Source organism: Theobroma umbraticum, unplaced genomic scaffold (genome assembly GCF_002168275.2).
Source record: "Theobroma umbraticum cultivar Fairchild unplaced genomic scaffold, ASM216827v3 scaffold_56.0, whole genome shotgun sequence".
Lineage (NCBI taxonomy): Eukaryota > Viridiplantae > Streptophyta > Magnoliopsida > Malvales > Malvaceae > Theobroma > Theobroma umbraticum.
This window is the reverse complement of record NW_018397256.1, coordinates 10,892,638-10,906,913: the sequence shown is the minus strand read 5'-3', so window position 1 is coordinate 10,906,913 and position 14,276 is coordinate 10,892,638. Positions and strand designations below refer to the sequence as shown.

The 14,276-nt window shown below is 36.8% G+C and overlaps 4 protein-coding genes across 9 annotated transcripts in view; 2 read left to right on the top strand and 2 right to left on the bottom strand.

The window, feature by feature from the left end:
- Positions 1–81: 81 nt before the first annotated feature.
- Positions 82–4,869, bottom strand: LOC110411563 (uncharacterized). 2 transcript variants are annotated; one of them, XM_021421776.2, is made up of 11 exons: positions 4,505–4,867; positions 4,317–4,419; positions 4,073–4,150; positions 3,163–3,279; positions 2,900–3,091; positions 2,241–2,683; positions 1,950–2,049; positions 1,612–1,671; positions 1,415–1,507; positions 850–969; positions 82–602 (listed from the first exon to the last, which is right to left on the bottom strand). In XM_021421776.2, the coding sequence occupies exons 1-11, from the start codon at positions 4,630–4,632 to the stop codon at positions 264–266; spliced, it is 1,773 nt and encodes a 590-aa protein (XP_021277451.1). In that variant the 5' UTR covers positions 4,633–4,867; the 3' UTR covers positions 82–263. The 2 variants fall into 2 exon arrangements, with proteins under 2 accessions (XP_021277451.1, XP_089638666.1); XM_089782540.1 differs by lacking the exon at positions 2,900–3,091 and having other exon boundaries at positions 4,505–4,869.
- A 1,331-nt stretch (positions 4,870–6,200) lies between these two features.
- LOC110411099 (O-Glycosyl hydrolases family 17 protein) lies at positions 6,201–8,446 on the top strand. Its single transcript, XM_021421121.2, has 2 exons — positions 6,201–6,596; positions 7,183–8,446. The coding sequence occupies exons 1-2, from the start codon at positions 6,274–6,276 to the stop codon at positions 8,309–8,311; spliced, it is 1,452 nt and encodes a 483-aa protein (XP_021276796.1). The 5' UTR covers positions 6,201–6,273; the 3' UTR covers positions 8,312–8,446.
- A 1,308-nt stretch (positions 8,447–9,754) lies between these two features.
- Positions 9,755–13,192, top strand: LOC110411320 (Haloacid dehalogenase-like hydrolase (HAD) superfamily protein). Of its 2 annotated transcripts, none has more exons than XM_021421431.2 (7): positions 9,755–9,860; positions 10,027–10,742; positions 10,844–10,941; positions 11,583–11,607; positions 12,149–12,269; positions 12,353–12,487; positions 12,715–13,192. In XM_021421431.2, exons 2-7 carry the CDS (start codon positions 10,274–10,276, stop codon positions 12,929–12,931), a joined length of 1,065 nt encoding a protein of 354 aa, XP_021277106.1. In that variant the 5' UTR covers positions 9,755–9,860; positions 10,027–10,273; the 3' UTR covers positions 12,932–13,192. The 2 variants fall into 2 exon arrangements, with proteins under 2 accessions (XP_021277106.1, XP_021277105.1); XM_021421430.2 differs by having other exon boundaries at positions 9,772–9,931.
- Positions 13,193–13,634: 442 nt separating this feature from the next.
- Positions 13,635–14,276, bottom strand: part of LOC110411319 (alpha-aminoadipic semialdehyde synthase-like) — a 12,075-nt gene continuing 11,433 nt past the window's right edge. For all 4 annotated transcript variants that reach the window (XM_021421428.2, XM_021421424.2, XM_021421426.2 and 1 more), the window contains 2 exons: positions 14,134–14,203; positions 13,635–13,956 (listed from right to left, as the gene is read on the bottom strand). In XM_021421428.2, the coding sequence (XP_021277103.1) occupies positions 13,904–13,956; positions 14,134–14,203 (123 nt within the window). In that variant the 3' untranslated portion in view covers positions 13,635–13,903. The remainder of the gene's footprint in view (positions 13,957–14,133; positions 14,204–14,276) is intronic.

The window sequence follows — 14,276 nt, the reverse complement described above, 5'->3', positions numbered from 1 at the left end:
GTAGAAAAATATTGATAAAACTGGGAACTGGTGTCAGTCGGTAGACAATTTTCGTAAATCCTTCGTGACCGTGCATTCAAGTTCATCCAAGAAAATTTCCATTGACGGCCACTACTACTGTACAATTTGATCCTTGCTGGTTCTACTCGGACCAAGCAATATACACATTACTGGCAGGTAACACGGATACAGCTGGTGTGTTCAAGAATTCCCTGCTTTAGAAGTCTAAGCATGAGATTTTACAATCTGTTTCCCATAACCTTTTACGAGTTGGGTGGTGAGGTAAGGGAGTTCCTATCATCCAATAGGAAGAGAAAGCGAAATCTTGAATCAAAAGGTAGGACACAGAAGCTTCGAGCGCCAAGGAGCCTCCACTTATTACGCGATAAACAATCTCTAACCATGGAGGCTTGCTGTGCTGATAAGAATTTACAAATCCAATCGGGTAACAGTGAGTCTTCAATAACTCCTTTGGCAAAAGAATGCAACAATTTAGGCACCAATAGTTTCCCTTTGTTACTTATACCAACAGATGCCTGAATGTAATCTTTCAGTGACCTTTTTAGCAACTCATTCACATTTCCAGGCTTGAAAATCCTCACCTGATTACAAAATGAGGACAATAGAAACACTCAATAAAACTGGAAACCAATCATATTGATTAGAAATTTCATAATAGATTGGTAGATAAACTGCTTGCACAAAAAACAAACAAACCAAAACTTTCCAGCAAAGTCAACTAATCAATTATTTCTCAATTTCCATCAATATTAGTGGATTCCTATGACTTTGTAGTGAAAAGATATTCAAAATACTGGAAGGGGGAATGAGAAGCAAATGAGATCTTACCGCGGGCGAAGAATGCAACCCACAACTTAAAGCAAAATATAGAAGAGGCTCAGGATGATCAATTGAATATTTCTGCTGCTCATCAGATGCCTTGAATTTATGAAGTGCAAGAAATCCAGCCTAGCATGATTACAATGAGAAGGTATTTATGTCATAGAATATTATCAATGAAAAATCAAATCCAAAAAAGTGAAGAAGAAAATACCTCCTTGAAAATGAAATGAGATATGGAAAAAATGGATTTCCTCTTTGGAGTTAAAAAAGAAGAAGAGGGAAATAGAAAGTAGGACTACATCCCAAAAAACTTAAAAAATCGATCAAAGAAGCCCTGGAAAGTCCATACAGAGCATCCTTTACGAAGCTAGTTTACCATCCTTCCAGAGATGTGATATGTTTAGGTAATGGTATAGGCACCTTTTTTTTGTTTTGCATAACATCCTATATGGTACATTTCCAGTCAAATTTTGGATAAAGGATTTAAGGTGTCTCAGCTCAGTTATATTACATCATCATCATCTTTTGCAAGGGGCTGGTCACTGCACATAAATGGAGAAGTTATACATACAATTTGTGGACGATAAGCAGCAGGATTCATCTTTAAAATGGTGCATTCTATGTCAGCTGCACTCACTGAAAGTCCTCCAACAATATAGGCAGCCTGCATGTCATCATGCCATGCTGTTAGCAATTGTTCAAAGCAGGATACATTGGGGAGGAAGGGGGGAGTGTGGAGGGATAACAGAAAAAATGACAGCAACAAACCTTCTGCATCAAGGAAAATAGTTTGATATCGTTTCTTGGAACTCCATATGCTAAATATGCCTGATAAAATAGAGATAAAAGAGATAAAAATCAGAGATATTATTTAATTAAAGCATAGGAAGTAATATCTATTGATCTAGATGGCATGTAAAATGTGCAGGATGGTCAGAAACCAAGGTCTGAGACCGTGTGTGCAATTCTTCCAGCCAAGACTCCCCATATTTTGAAAGAATTCCTAACTTATCGTAGCTTAGTGTGTGCCTATATATTGTCTGTATGTTTGTGTGAGACAGAGTGAGAGTAAATTGCATAGATGGGAAATGAGTAGAAGGTATTACATGCATAATCAAAGCATTATACAAGTTAACCCAAAATGCCAGCTTCTCACTGCAACTCATTTGAGATGGATTCACTCTGGCCAACTGCTCAACAAGTAATCTGTAGGCAAACAGAGAGGAAGAATAAAAGCAACAACTCGTCAGGCTCATAGCATAAAGCCTTTCTACTTAAGGCTTTATGATAAGATAGCTCCAAGAATTCCACTTCCCTACTCTAGAGCAGAGTGCTAGGAGCCAATGAAATGAAGATATAAAAAAAAAGCGACTTAAAAAGGAAGTTAAATAGTTGACCTGAATCTTTCTAGACCCATAGCAGCATATTCAAGTTCTTTCTTCCCAACAGACAACCATGAGACTTCAACTGCTGCGCTGTAGGCCCCAATACAACTTGTCCAGTCCACTTTGCCAGAGACTCCATATGGATCATATGCACCACCTCCGGAGGGACTTTTTACTAAGGAAGTTGCAATGGATGAGTCTGAGAAAGATTCCAAAAAGTTGGCAAGGTGGCAATGAGGTGAAGCTTGTGACACCAAATACTGGGAAGAAGAAAGCTTGGATGAATCTGCTAAGAAGATGAAAATATCTCTCATACGCAGGACCATTTCTTCAGCTAGCTGATTGGGATGATGCCAAAGGTTCTCCACAAAATGATCTTTGTCGAGAACAGCCTGCGGTAGAGGCATATCATCCATATTTGCTTCTGCTTCCTCTTCATTACAATGTCTTGCAATCTGAAACATAAAATAGACTGTTAATCAATTTTTCTTTACCTCTGCAGGATAAGATAAAAAACTGACTAGAGGAATGTACAGCAGATGTAATATTCTAAAAAAATTGACATCAAGAAGCCCAAGAGTAAATACGACATGATAACCAATTCTAACTATTTAAAAGCCACAGCCCACAGGATCACCAGCACAACACTCTGAAGATATAGCTGAACGTACTGGTTCTGTTAAGTAAGCCAGAGAGCTATCAAAAACAGATGGTGCGGCACATGGCAAATGTTTAAAACGGTACTCAGCGAGACGTCGCTCATTCCTCTCCTGACTAAGCTGATATTGTAAAGAAACAAATTCTTGCTCAAGCTTTGATACTGTAATCTCTAGAACAGCTATGCTATCTAAAAGCTCCTGGACCTGAAATCCAAATTTAGGAGATTGAGAAAAGAATATAAATATAAATGAGCAACCATGCACAGGGAACTGACCTTATCTGGAAGCTTGCTGGGAGAATTAGGAGAAGGTGAACCACAGTGTTCGACTGCACTTGCTAGAGCTAAGTGCAAATCAGTCTCTTCCTGCAACTGCTGCTGCAACTTTTTAACCTGTATTATCCAAGTGGTAGCATGTGGCATGAGCATGAGATATCAATCCTGCACAGAGTTGGCAGTTACAGGCCCCCTAAGAAAAATATTCAAAACTTGAATATCATGGCACTTCAATAATCATTTATTAGCACAATCGTTACTCCCTCTCTCTCTTAAAGGAGTAAAGAGCATCATCTTAGTAACAAAACTCTCTTAATCACATCCATGTTAATCATGTTTCATTTTTCTCCCCTCAGTCAAGTCTACTGCAATTCCAATGCTCCTTTGCTTCCTTGCTGAATAAATCCAAATAAAGCTTCAATAAGCTTAAGATTTATCTTGATGAGGAGTGTGGTGATGTAGACCAAAAAGAAAGTTCAATGGATTAAGGCACGACTATCTTGGCTCGGGTTTTGTTAAAAAGGGAGAAGCATGGAAAATGCTCCAGCATTCACTAATCATTGCCTATCCCTCGTCTCATGTTACTATAATTTGCAGTTCATACTTTTAATCGTCCGGCCTGGTACACTTCTATAGAAATATTCAGACTCGTGCGAGCTCAAGAAATCAGAAATGTCCGGGAAAAAAAAGGAACTTTAAACAGTGGCAGGAGTTTTATGTAGCAGAGAACCAAACATGGCATTAACTTGGACGAACTAAAAAGCCACATGACCTTAATCCAAAGCTTTACATGCAATCTCCAACAAATTTTTTTCGGACAGAAACAGTAGAAAAAAACAATCTAGAGAAATAAATCGATACGTCACTTGCAAAAGTAAAGGAAATATGCAGAGACATGGAATCCACGTACATCTTGTTCAAGCTGGTACTTATAATGGCACATCTGCTGACTTTTCTCTTGTCCACTCCTTTCCTGGGGCTTAGTATCCTGGTAACAACATGATTTCAAAATCTAAAAATCTTTAACAAGGCCAAATACATACACCATAATAAGTCCTTGCTTGCATAATAAATAAAAACTCCCCAGATAATATTTTGCATTATGAAATTTATAACCATACAATTGGAAGTAGAGAATTGGCTTTGCAAATTACCTGCAACTCAGAACAAGAGGTACAAGGGTCGTCACCAGCTGAAAATGACCTGCTCCAAACCTTGCCACTTTTCCATTGCAAATATCTATTAATAGAGCTTGCCCTGCAAAACCATCCAGCACACAACAATTATCATTACAAAAACGGGGAAAAAAAAGCATAAGCAGAATAAAAGGAAAAAGACCCACCAGTTGATTGGTAAAATAAAACCCCCATTATTACCACCATTGCAATTTTCATTCCCATTGCTGCTGTTATTAATAGGACTTTGAGGATGGTGGTCTTCATCCAAAGCTTCTGCCTTTAGACAAAGCATCTCCAAAGAGAAACAAATGAACACCAGAGCCAGATGCAAGCAAAGCAATTAATTTTGGCTGAAGTCCACCATCATGTCTTCTTCTTGCACTGCTGACATATGGGAATCTAATAACTCCACTCCACAAATAAAGCCTACCCTTTTACAAAAAAAAGCAAAAAAAAAAATCAGCAAGGAATTATTTTCAAGTTCAAGAATAAACGAAAGGGGACAAGCTACAAAGAGAAAGTGGGGCAGATGGGGGGATTTTGGGCTGTAATATAAGAGTCTAGAGTGGAGGAGTACTAATAGGAGGGCTGAAAGTGACCCCAGTTCCACAGTTGATGCTAATGTGGATCTATCATATGTCTCTCTCTCCTTTTCGAGCAGGAGTCTTCATTCACCGACAATACTCACATGCCTTTTCCTCTTTTCAGTTGTTTTTATGGTTTGTTTTTTTCTGTTTCCTTTCACTTTTTAGTTCTTAACGATGTCGTTTCTTGAGATATAGGATTGGCGTTTGCCTGCATGCGTTGTCAGAAAGATTTTGGGGGGGGATTTTTTATTTACTCTTATTTTTTTAACTTAAAGAAGTCACTCGTAACAGTTTAACCTGAACTTGTGCATTTCCACATTTTTTTTCTACTAAATTTTAACACATTATTTTGTACGTGTTACTAAAATTAGTCGCTTATAACATTCGTTAATTCCGTAATCACCTTGTGGATTTTAAAATGAAATATTCATTTTATATATTAATGGACTTGAAATGAATTAGAATGAAATCGAAATATTTGAGAATGACTTACATGCTTAATTATTTTATTTATAAATATTTTTAAATTTATTTAATAATAAAAAAATATAAATTTAAAATAAGGATGGAGAAGAAAGTAGCATAACTCTAGGGCTACAAATTATTTATCACACTCTATATTTTCCATTTTGGGAAAAAAAAAGAACTCAAATGGATCCAATTTGAATGGCCCAAAACTGGGCCAGTTGGTCTTGGTCATGCAACTGATCAGCCCAAACCCAAAGCTAAGATCCATTTCAGGCCTGAGGCCAATATATGAGCAGCTTAAGTAGAACAAGAGTCTGGGCCAGGTCTTTTCTTTGGAGTCGGAGCGAATTACGTCAAGGATTAATTGATGAAAAACTCCCCGTTGTCAGGAATTTTATAGGGAAATCTTCCGAAGCGAATAGAAAAGGAATATTAAACCAGTTGTTAACAAAAGCTGAATGATCAGAAAGCTTCTTTCCATGAATGATGAAACTTTATAGACCAGACAAAGATTCTAGTTGGAAAGTATGCATACGTTCCTTCTATGAGGGTTTTGCCGTTTGGCTTCATTGAGTAGCTACACGTAATGAACTCCAACATTTCACTCTATGCTCTTCTTAATTTAATAATCTCTGGCATATTAAAACAAGGGTTTTTGATGATTCAACTTGGTGTTTCCCTTGGAATCTGTTCCTGTTGAATCTTTATGTAATTCCTTCCCTTTCTTTTCCCTCTCGTAAAAGCACATCTTCTCCTCCTTATATGGCTCTAAACTTCAGACCGCTGCATATAGAAACGCATAAAAACAGACCTCCAAGGAGCTGATCAAGACTCAGATAGAGATTCTTGTTTCTGAAAATGGGTCAAATCCGTTTGTTATGGTTCTTCTTTCTTTGCTGGTTGGTTGTGGAGGCTTGGCTAAGGGTGTCTTAGGCCTGGCTTGCAACTGGGGATTGCAATCAACACACCCGCTGCCGCCTAACATAGTGGTCAAGCTCCTGAAAGACAATGGATTCAAGAAAGTGAAGCTGTTTGAAGCTGATCCCGGAGCACTAAAGGCCCTTGGAAGGTCTGGTATCGAGGTTATGGTTGGAATACCAAATGACATGTTGGCATCGCTTGCAAGTAGCGTCAGAAATGCTGAGGCTTGGGTGCAACAAAATGTTTCCAACTACATATCCAAGTACGGAACTGATATAAGGTAACTCAACTCTCACCTTTCCAACGTTAATTGGGCTAAACTTTGCTGTCGAAAACGTTCCATACCAAGTGTCCGAAAGCTTTTGACAGATTAGCTTTGAGTTCCAAAATTTTGAGTATTTTTAAGGTGCATTCGGATTTAAGAATTCCAAATAATATATAAGACATGCAATTTTAGGGAAGGTGCTAAGTATAAGATCCGACTGTTTTCATATGTTGCATTGATTTGTTTATTAAAGAACTCGATTGGGGGAAGCGAATCAGATTCACTTTGATAGTTTTAAGCAATTTAGCATAAAACAAAAGCTGCTAACAAGATCGGGCTTAAGTATGGTATTTTTATTTGGAATAAAAGCTAATATCCTTTCATTTAGAAAAAAAATGGGGTTTGGTGGATTCAATTAGATAAGATTTCTCTTCTTCTAACAAATACAATTATAATTGTTGATATAATGATATGATTGGTCCAACGTTTTTTCCATTAGTAAAGGATCGGACAATATTACAATATTCAGATTGTAATTGCCTTCGTTCACCTACATATAGAAGCTGAATTGATCTCTCTGGTATATGTGATTAATTTCCAGGCACGTTGCTGTAGCCAATGAACCTTTCCTTCATACCTACAAAGATATGTTCGTTCATACAACATTTCCAGCCCTCCAAAATATTCAAGCAGCTATTATAAAAGCTGGGCTAGGCAAACAGGTGAAGGTAACCATACCATTGAATGCAGATGTCTACCAGACTGACAGCGGCCTACCCTCTGGCGGCAATTTTCGACCTGATATCTATGACCTGATGATTAACATTATCAAATTCCTTCAAGACAACGGCGGTCCTCTCACCATCAACATCTACCCGTTTCTTAGTCTCCAATCTGATCCCAATTTCCCTAAAGAATATGCCTTCTTCAACAACACTGCTAGCCCCCTTGTGGACGGTTCCATCGTTTACACCAATGTTTACGATGCCAACTTTGACACCCTCATTTCAGCACTCGAAAAGAACGGCTTCGGACAAATGCCTGTCATCATTGGAGAAGTTGGCTGGCCAACTGATGGTGACCCCAGTGCGAACGTAAACAACGCCCGCAGGTTCAACCAAGCCCTTCTCAACCGTATAATTCAAGGCCAAGGCAGCCCAAAACGCCGAACCCCTCCTGAGGTTTACGTGTTTTCACTCGTTGATGAAGATAACAAGAGCGTTCAGCCTGGAAACTTTGAGAGGCATTGGGGTATTTTCAATTACGATGGAAGCATCAAATATCCACTGGATATGGGCAATGGAAGACCTATAGTCGCAGCCAAAGGCGTCAAGTATCTGGCCAGGCAATGGTGTGTATTGTCCCCTTCAGCAAGCATTTCAGACCCCAGTGTGGCACAAGGCATTAGCTATGCTTGTGAATACGCTGATTGCACAAGTCTTGGCTATGGATCCTCCTGTGGTAATCTGGATGTCAGAAACAATGCTTCTTATGCGTTCAATATGTATTATCAGACCATGAATCAAAGGAAAGATTCATGCTCTTTTAATAACTTATCTGTCGTTACCACCGTGGATCCATCTCAAGCACCTTGTCGTTTCGAGATCATGATCGACATTGGGAAACATGAATTGGCTCCCTCCCATAACAAATCTTCGGCAGCAAGAATCCCAAGCCTCATTTCGGCTCTGATGCTGGTGTTGGCGCTTGTCATTTGTGGTGTTTATTGATTTAGTTCGTCATTGCCATTCAACCAGGCACTGATCATTTCTTTGCTTAGCTGAGTTTAAATTTTTCCTAGACCACATGGATTTAACTCATTTTACACTGTAAAATAACCATTTATTCTATGAAATTATTGTTGAAATTTGATTACTTTCAAATTGACCTCTTCCAAATCTCAAACTTTGGGCCTACTATAATAGTTCTTCCGCTTCTTTAGAAACAATAAGCTCTACCGCTCTTAATAAATAAATGAAATAGCCCAACTCAACTCCCAATGTTTAACATGTTCTAGCCATCAGATTAGGCAATCAGCTTGCTTAAGCTTCATTTCGATCGGCTGAATGTTTAACATATTGACGGCCCGACCTGAAAAATGTAAATCCCAAACCAATCTTCAGTCCCGGAGTGCCCCCAGGTATGACGCCATGGGACTGCCACTATACTTGAACTGGGCTCCCTTCATCTCAAACTAGTTTACTGCTATAGACCCATCAAAAGACGCTTTGAACTGCCAAAGTTGGGTTTTGTCCCTGTACAAATACGAGTCAATCAAACCAAAGAAGTGTCTTTATAATCATCACATTGGAGGCGTAGCGGCGGTGCCAATTGCCTATCGGGATCTGTGCTCACCGCACTTATTTTCTTCTTTCTTTTTTGGTGAATATAAATAAGCAAAGCACGCCACGTTTTTCATTTTTAAAGCGTAGTTTATCAGCAACTTTCCTGTCAACTGTAATTGCTGATAATAAAACTAACGAAAAAATTGATCGTTCCACTTTTTTCGTGCAATTAAAATTCCCATTCCCCGAAAAGAAATTTCTAATTTTTTAAAGATGTTTCTTGTAAATTATTTATATTTTCAAATATTTTAATTCAAAATTTATTATTTAATATGATAATTAAATTTTATAAATATTTGATTAAAATTTTTAATTATTAATCACATCCAAATATCTCAAACATTCATAGTTAAAACTCATAGGTTTTAAATATTCAATTATAATAAATTTAAAATCAAATCTTATATAAATAATAAATAATAAATTAAAATTAATTCATAAAAAATAAAATTTAAAATAATTAAATTTTTTTGATAAATATTACACTATTTCTAAAAAATTTATAAACCAACAAACAATATATACAATTAAAATTTATTAAATACAATCTTATTTGAGCAGTAATAAGTTTAAAATCACTATATAAACTTATGGATGAAAAATAATTTTTTTATTTAAATTCATTTTACCTTCGATATCTTAATCTTATTTAATCAGATTAATTAACATAAGATATTCGAATTAAGTAATTTGAATTTTACATTTTTTCTTTCGGTCCCAAAAATTTTCCCTCCCCTAAACCATTAATTAACTAGCAGTAAACCTTGTAATTAGCACATGAAACAATCCTCGTTCTCGACTAATTAAGATTACCACTGCCGACCCTGTGGTCCTGTCCTCTTCCGCATATTCTTTCAGGACCATTTTGCTATTGTCCCGGAGATTTTCTCCTTTTCCACTAAAATTCAAGAAGGCTAAAACAAGAGGAAGAAACGTGAGTTCCAAATCACAAATTTGCTGTATTCTATTCTTAAATGAAATCCCTTAAATTTCTCCTTCTAATTTGTAGGTATCCTTCAAAATTTCCTTTAATTTCAAACCATTTATAACATAAATATCCTATTATTATATTCCTTTCTTTTTTTTTTGTTCCATTATAGGTCTGTTTGCCGCGCAGCCTCTCCACTCTTTTTCTCCGTTAACCCCCCAAATCAAAATCAACTTTGTTAGGGTTTCCATTTTTTTATTAATTAATCAATTTATCTAACCCGATTTCTTTTTTTTTTGAAATCTTTGTGCTGCGAGATCATCATAAGTTCGTTGGCTTAATCTACTCTTTTACTTATCATTTTATTTTTCTGAGACGTATTTTTTTGGGGGGAAAGCTGGAATGTGAAAAGCTTCGTTATGTTAAAGAAGCAAAGCAGCGGTGTTCGTTTCTTGTTCAATCAAATCTCTAGTTTTAACCGTGACGGAAAAGTTCAGTTCATGGCGATTTTAGCACGTAACGATTTGTTTTCGAAGCAACTCCACACGTTGCCGAACGACCAACGCCGTTGCTTCCAGTTGCTCAGCAAATTTGATTCCCTTGAAAATCACAATGTCGGCGGTGGTTTCAAGTTTAACAGACCCGCCGCTGGCTTCAATTTGACCCTTAAAAGTTGTTTCCAGGATTCGCCTGGAACCTGGGATCAGAAGGCACGCGCCTTTGCTCCCCAGTTGGCGCGTCATTTAGAAATTATTAGCCATAATGAACCACCCAAAATGGCGAAATCGACGACTGATACTGGTGGCGCGTGTCAAAGAGGGAAGCCTCTTGACTTTAATGACAAACCTTTGCCTGAAAAGATTGCGGTTGCAGTCGATGTCGACGAAGGTACAATATCTTTTCCTGCAAATTCTTTGCCTTCTTTTTTGTCTCTGGCAAATTTTAGGTATTTTTGTAAGGATTTTTTCCCTGTTTTCTGGTATAAGCAGTACTAGGAAACTTTGTGTCGGCTTTGAACAGATTTATAGCGGATCGTTATTCGTTGAATCATTCAGTTTCAGAGTACCATGTTTACGAGTTTTTCAAGGTAAGCTTTTTTTCTTTTTTCATAAAATTTTTCAAATTTTCTGTTGCGAAGAGCAATGGAAATCAGCTAGTATAATTGCCATTTTTTGTTGGTATAAGGCAATCAGTGTTGAATTTTGATTAAGTGGAATTAAAGACGATCAGCACTTCTTTTGCTAAGAGAGAAAGAAGGATTAAAGAAAAAATAGCTCTGCCCTGAGGACGGAAAGGCTGGCAAGGTCTCCAGGATGAATAAAAAGAAGCATTCTAGAGCATCTAGGAAAAACTACGGGAGCAAAAGGCTCATTTTTCTTCCATGAAGATCTTTGATATGATTGTTCTTAGCTTTTAGCTATGATTTTATGGGTTTGTAGTCACCATTTTGCATGTGAATCGATTCTAAGTAAAAGCTTCTACCCATTTGCACTGCAAGTTATGTGGGTAATGAAGGTGCTTCCATGTTCAAATTACCATTTTTTTGAAATGCTTGTTCAAATTACACTAACATACTTGATAGTTTAATCTGTGGGTTGGGGTCTTGACTCTTTAGCAGTTTTACTTATGTTGTTTGTGTAATTTTTTGCTTTCTATAGTCAACTTTTGTGCGGAAGTTGTTTGCGTTTCTTTGTATGTATTTTAATGCATCTTCTATTCTTGTTACAGATATGGAACTGTTCTCGTGATGAAGGTATTACTAGACAGACTGATTGATTCCTTGGTGGATAATTTATTAAATTCATGTGACAAAAAGCATTCAGTAATATGCTACTACTACTGTACTAAAATTCATCAAATTCTTTGAATAAAGTGTGCTAAAATTTGGTTGTTTCTTCTGGATGAAAGGTAAAGGTTCATTTGCCTTCAGTGGCTGCATAAAAGGTTGTCAACCTAGGTGGAGTCTTATGTGGGTTTGTTCTTTAATATTCCAATTTAAGTAAATATACTACGTGGATCTAGATAAATCAATAATAGAAAGTGATTTAAGGATCATTGAAACAATGGAAAAGATATCAGATTTAATTCTAATGTGTATCAATTGTAAATATTTGCACAAACTTATGAAGCGACCTCTTAATGTTTTTTTTTGGTTGCAAATGCTTTGATTGTTCCCTTAAAATAGAGTTCCAAATCTATCATGATATCATTTTTAGCATTTTGAGTTTCTTGCTTTGAGTTTGCTTTGGCCAAAGATTACTTCTGAACATACTCTGTGTTACTTGTCTTGACAGCTGATATCCGTGTCCATGAGTTCTTCAAGACACCATATTTCAAGAAAGGTATCCACCCTATCCCAGGTGCTCAGGCGGCACTTCATAAGTTATCAAGACTTTGTAACCTGTCAGTTGTAACGTATGTATGCTTACTGTTCTTCCTTAATAATGTCTGTACTTCTGACTGGTGCACTAAGCAGTCTTCCATATATTTATGAGTAGGTCTCGGCAGAATGTGATTAAGGAGCATACAATTGAGTGGTTAGAGAAGCACTTTCCTGGACTTTTTCAGGAGATTCACTTTGGCAACCATTTTGCTCTTGATGGGGAGTCTAGACCTAAGTCAGAAATATGTCGGTATGCCCATAAGCCCTCAGGCCTTTACATTGCTGTGTGATGCTTAATATTTTACTTTCTTTTTCATTTATTAATCCCTTTTAATAATTTCAAGTGCAATTATTTCTTTATTTTTATGATGCAAGTATATCAGCTTCTATTTGAGATAATTGCCTTGATGAGCTTATTCATTCCTTGGAGAAATTTACTGCAGACAAATTTTTCTTGATGAGTTGTTTCTCTTGCAGGCTGTTAGGAGCCAAGATTCTGATTGATGATAACCCAAGATATGCTGTTGAGTGTGCTCAAGTTGGAATCAGAGTTCTGCTTTTTGATTATGAGAACTCATATCCTTGGTCTAAAACAGAGTCAATTGATCAACATCCTTTGGTGACTAGAGTACATAATTGGGAAGAAGTGGAGCAACAAATAGTGTCTTGGATTCTTAGTTCTTCTGCTCTGTAAGATGGACTCTATAGAGACTCCCACTTGATATACCTTAAACATTTGATAGTGCCGAAAAATTCAGGCTTATTATTGATTTGGATGAATCTACTACAAGGAGACCAGCCAAATTAGGGTCATGGGGTCTGCATTGACTTTGCGGACAAAGCTGGAAAAAATATGGATGAAATAATGCTTTTCATTTTTTGCATCTTGATTTGCACGATGCAGGAAAAGCAGTTGTCAAATCGGTAAAACATCAATGTAATTAGAAGTTCATTACCTCTGGAGGTTACTTCATGATTGTAATCCAAGAAACAACAGTTTGTTTTTAGCAATGCTTTATCCTGTCCAGTTTGAGTCAGGGAGAAAGCCAAATTAGGCAAAGGAGTTGCAGATTTTTCACTAGCACAAGTATTTGCAATGGCCAACCTGTTGTATCTAGTGCTCTGCATTGGTTGTACTCGATCCTGATAATTTCAAGTTTAATCAGGCCAGAATTCTGATGTAGGAGAAGCATGAATGGACATGCATATATTAAGGTTGGAGTTGAAGTTGTCATTGACATTGCTTTCAGTTGGAATGCTGATTGAAATAGTCATTAACAGTAGTTTAACTTAAAGCTAATCTTTACCTAAATAACTTTACATGGCAAAGAAATTGGAATATAACTTTACATGGTATGCGAGTAATGCTGATGCACTTCCTTCAATAAGAAATAATATAGTATCTGAGAAGATTAAAATGGTTTTTTATTTATTGAATTTAAATAAAGAAATTGTACACATTTTATTTACATGTTTTAAAATAATTGAAAAGTCCTGAGGTTGGTATCATCCGGTCCTCCTCTCGTGGGTCTGCAAGGAGACCTCAACGGAATATACTCGAACTAACCATGTAGTTGCAATTACATGATAATCATCTTCTCCTGATTTGAAATTTTCTCAGGATTTGTACACTAGAATATATAAAGGATATCTTGAACAATGGTGGTCACTCGGTTTTCTCCGTCAATTTGATGCCATAGGCTTGAAGGATATCCAAAGCTGCCACAACCAATATAATTAATATATCAAGCAAAAGCAATGAACCAAAGCAAGAAACTATATGCATTTATGGTAAAAGCTTCAATCTGTCAAAGAATGGGGCTAATGAAAACTTAGAAGGTCGCATCATAAATTTAAAGCCTATGAATTTCGATATTTAAATGAGTCTACAATTACCTGGTACGTAAACTTCAGGTTCGATAGGCCTCAACAAACCTCGTGTTGTGATCTTGTTTACAAGTAAGAGCTGAAACCATGAAAATATGAAGAATTAGGTTCAAAGCTTTTTCAATCATGGGAATTGGGAGTAGGATAAGATA

What these genes read in the sequence shown, in the direction of transcription:
- LOC110411563 (XM_021421776.2), bottom strand. Translation starts at nt 4,632, where the DNA reads ATGCTTTGTCTAAAGGCAGAAGCTTTGGATGAAGACCACCATCCTCAA. An exon ending in ATAATGCTTTGATTATGCAT is followed by an intron (nt 1,672 to 1,949) that starts GTAATACCTTCT and finishes CTATTTTATCAG; the next exon opens with GCATATTTAGCATATGGAGT. An exon ending in TATTTTCCTTGATGCAGAAG is followed by an intron (nt 1,508 to 1,611) that starts GTTTGTTGCTGT and finishes GATGACATGCAG; the next exon opens with GCTGCCTATATTGTTGGAGG.
- LOC110411099 (XM_021421121.2), top strand. Translation starts at nt 6,274, where the DNA reads ATGGTTCTTCTTTCTTTGCTGGTTGGTTGTGGAGGCTTGGCTAAGGGT. An exon ending in AAGTACGGAACTGATATAAG is followed by an intron (nt 6,597 to 7,182) that starts GTAACTCAACTC and finishes ATTAATTTCCAG; the next exon opens with GCACGTTGCTGTAGCCAATG.
- LOC110411320 (XM_021421431.2), top strand. Translation starts at nt 10,274, where the DNA reads ATGTTAAAGAAGCAAAGCAGCGGTGTTCGTTTCTTGTTCAATCAAATC. An exon ending in TGCAGTCGATGTCGACGAAG is followed by an intron (nt 10,743 to 10,843) that starts GTACAATATCTT and finishes TGGTATAAGCAG; the next exon opens with TACTAGGAAACTTTGTGTCG. An exon ending in CCTAAGTCAGAAATATGTCG is followed by an intron (nt 12,488 to 12,714) that starts GTATGCCCATAA and finishes TTTCTCTTGCAG; the next exon opens with GCTGTTAGGAGCCAAGATTC.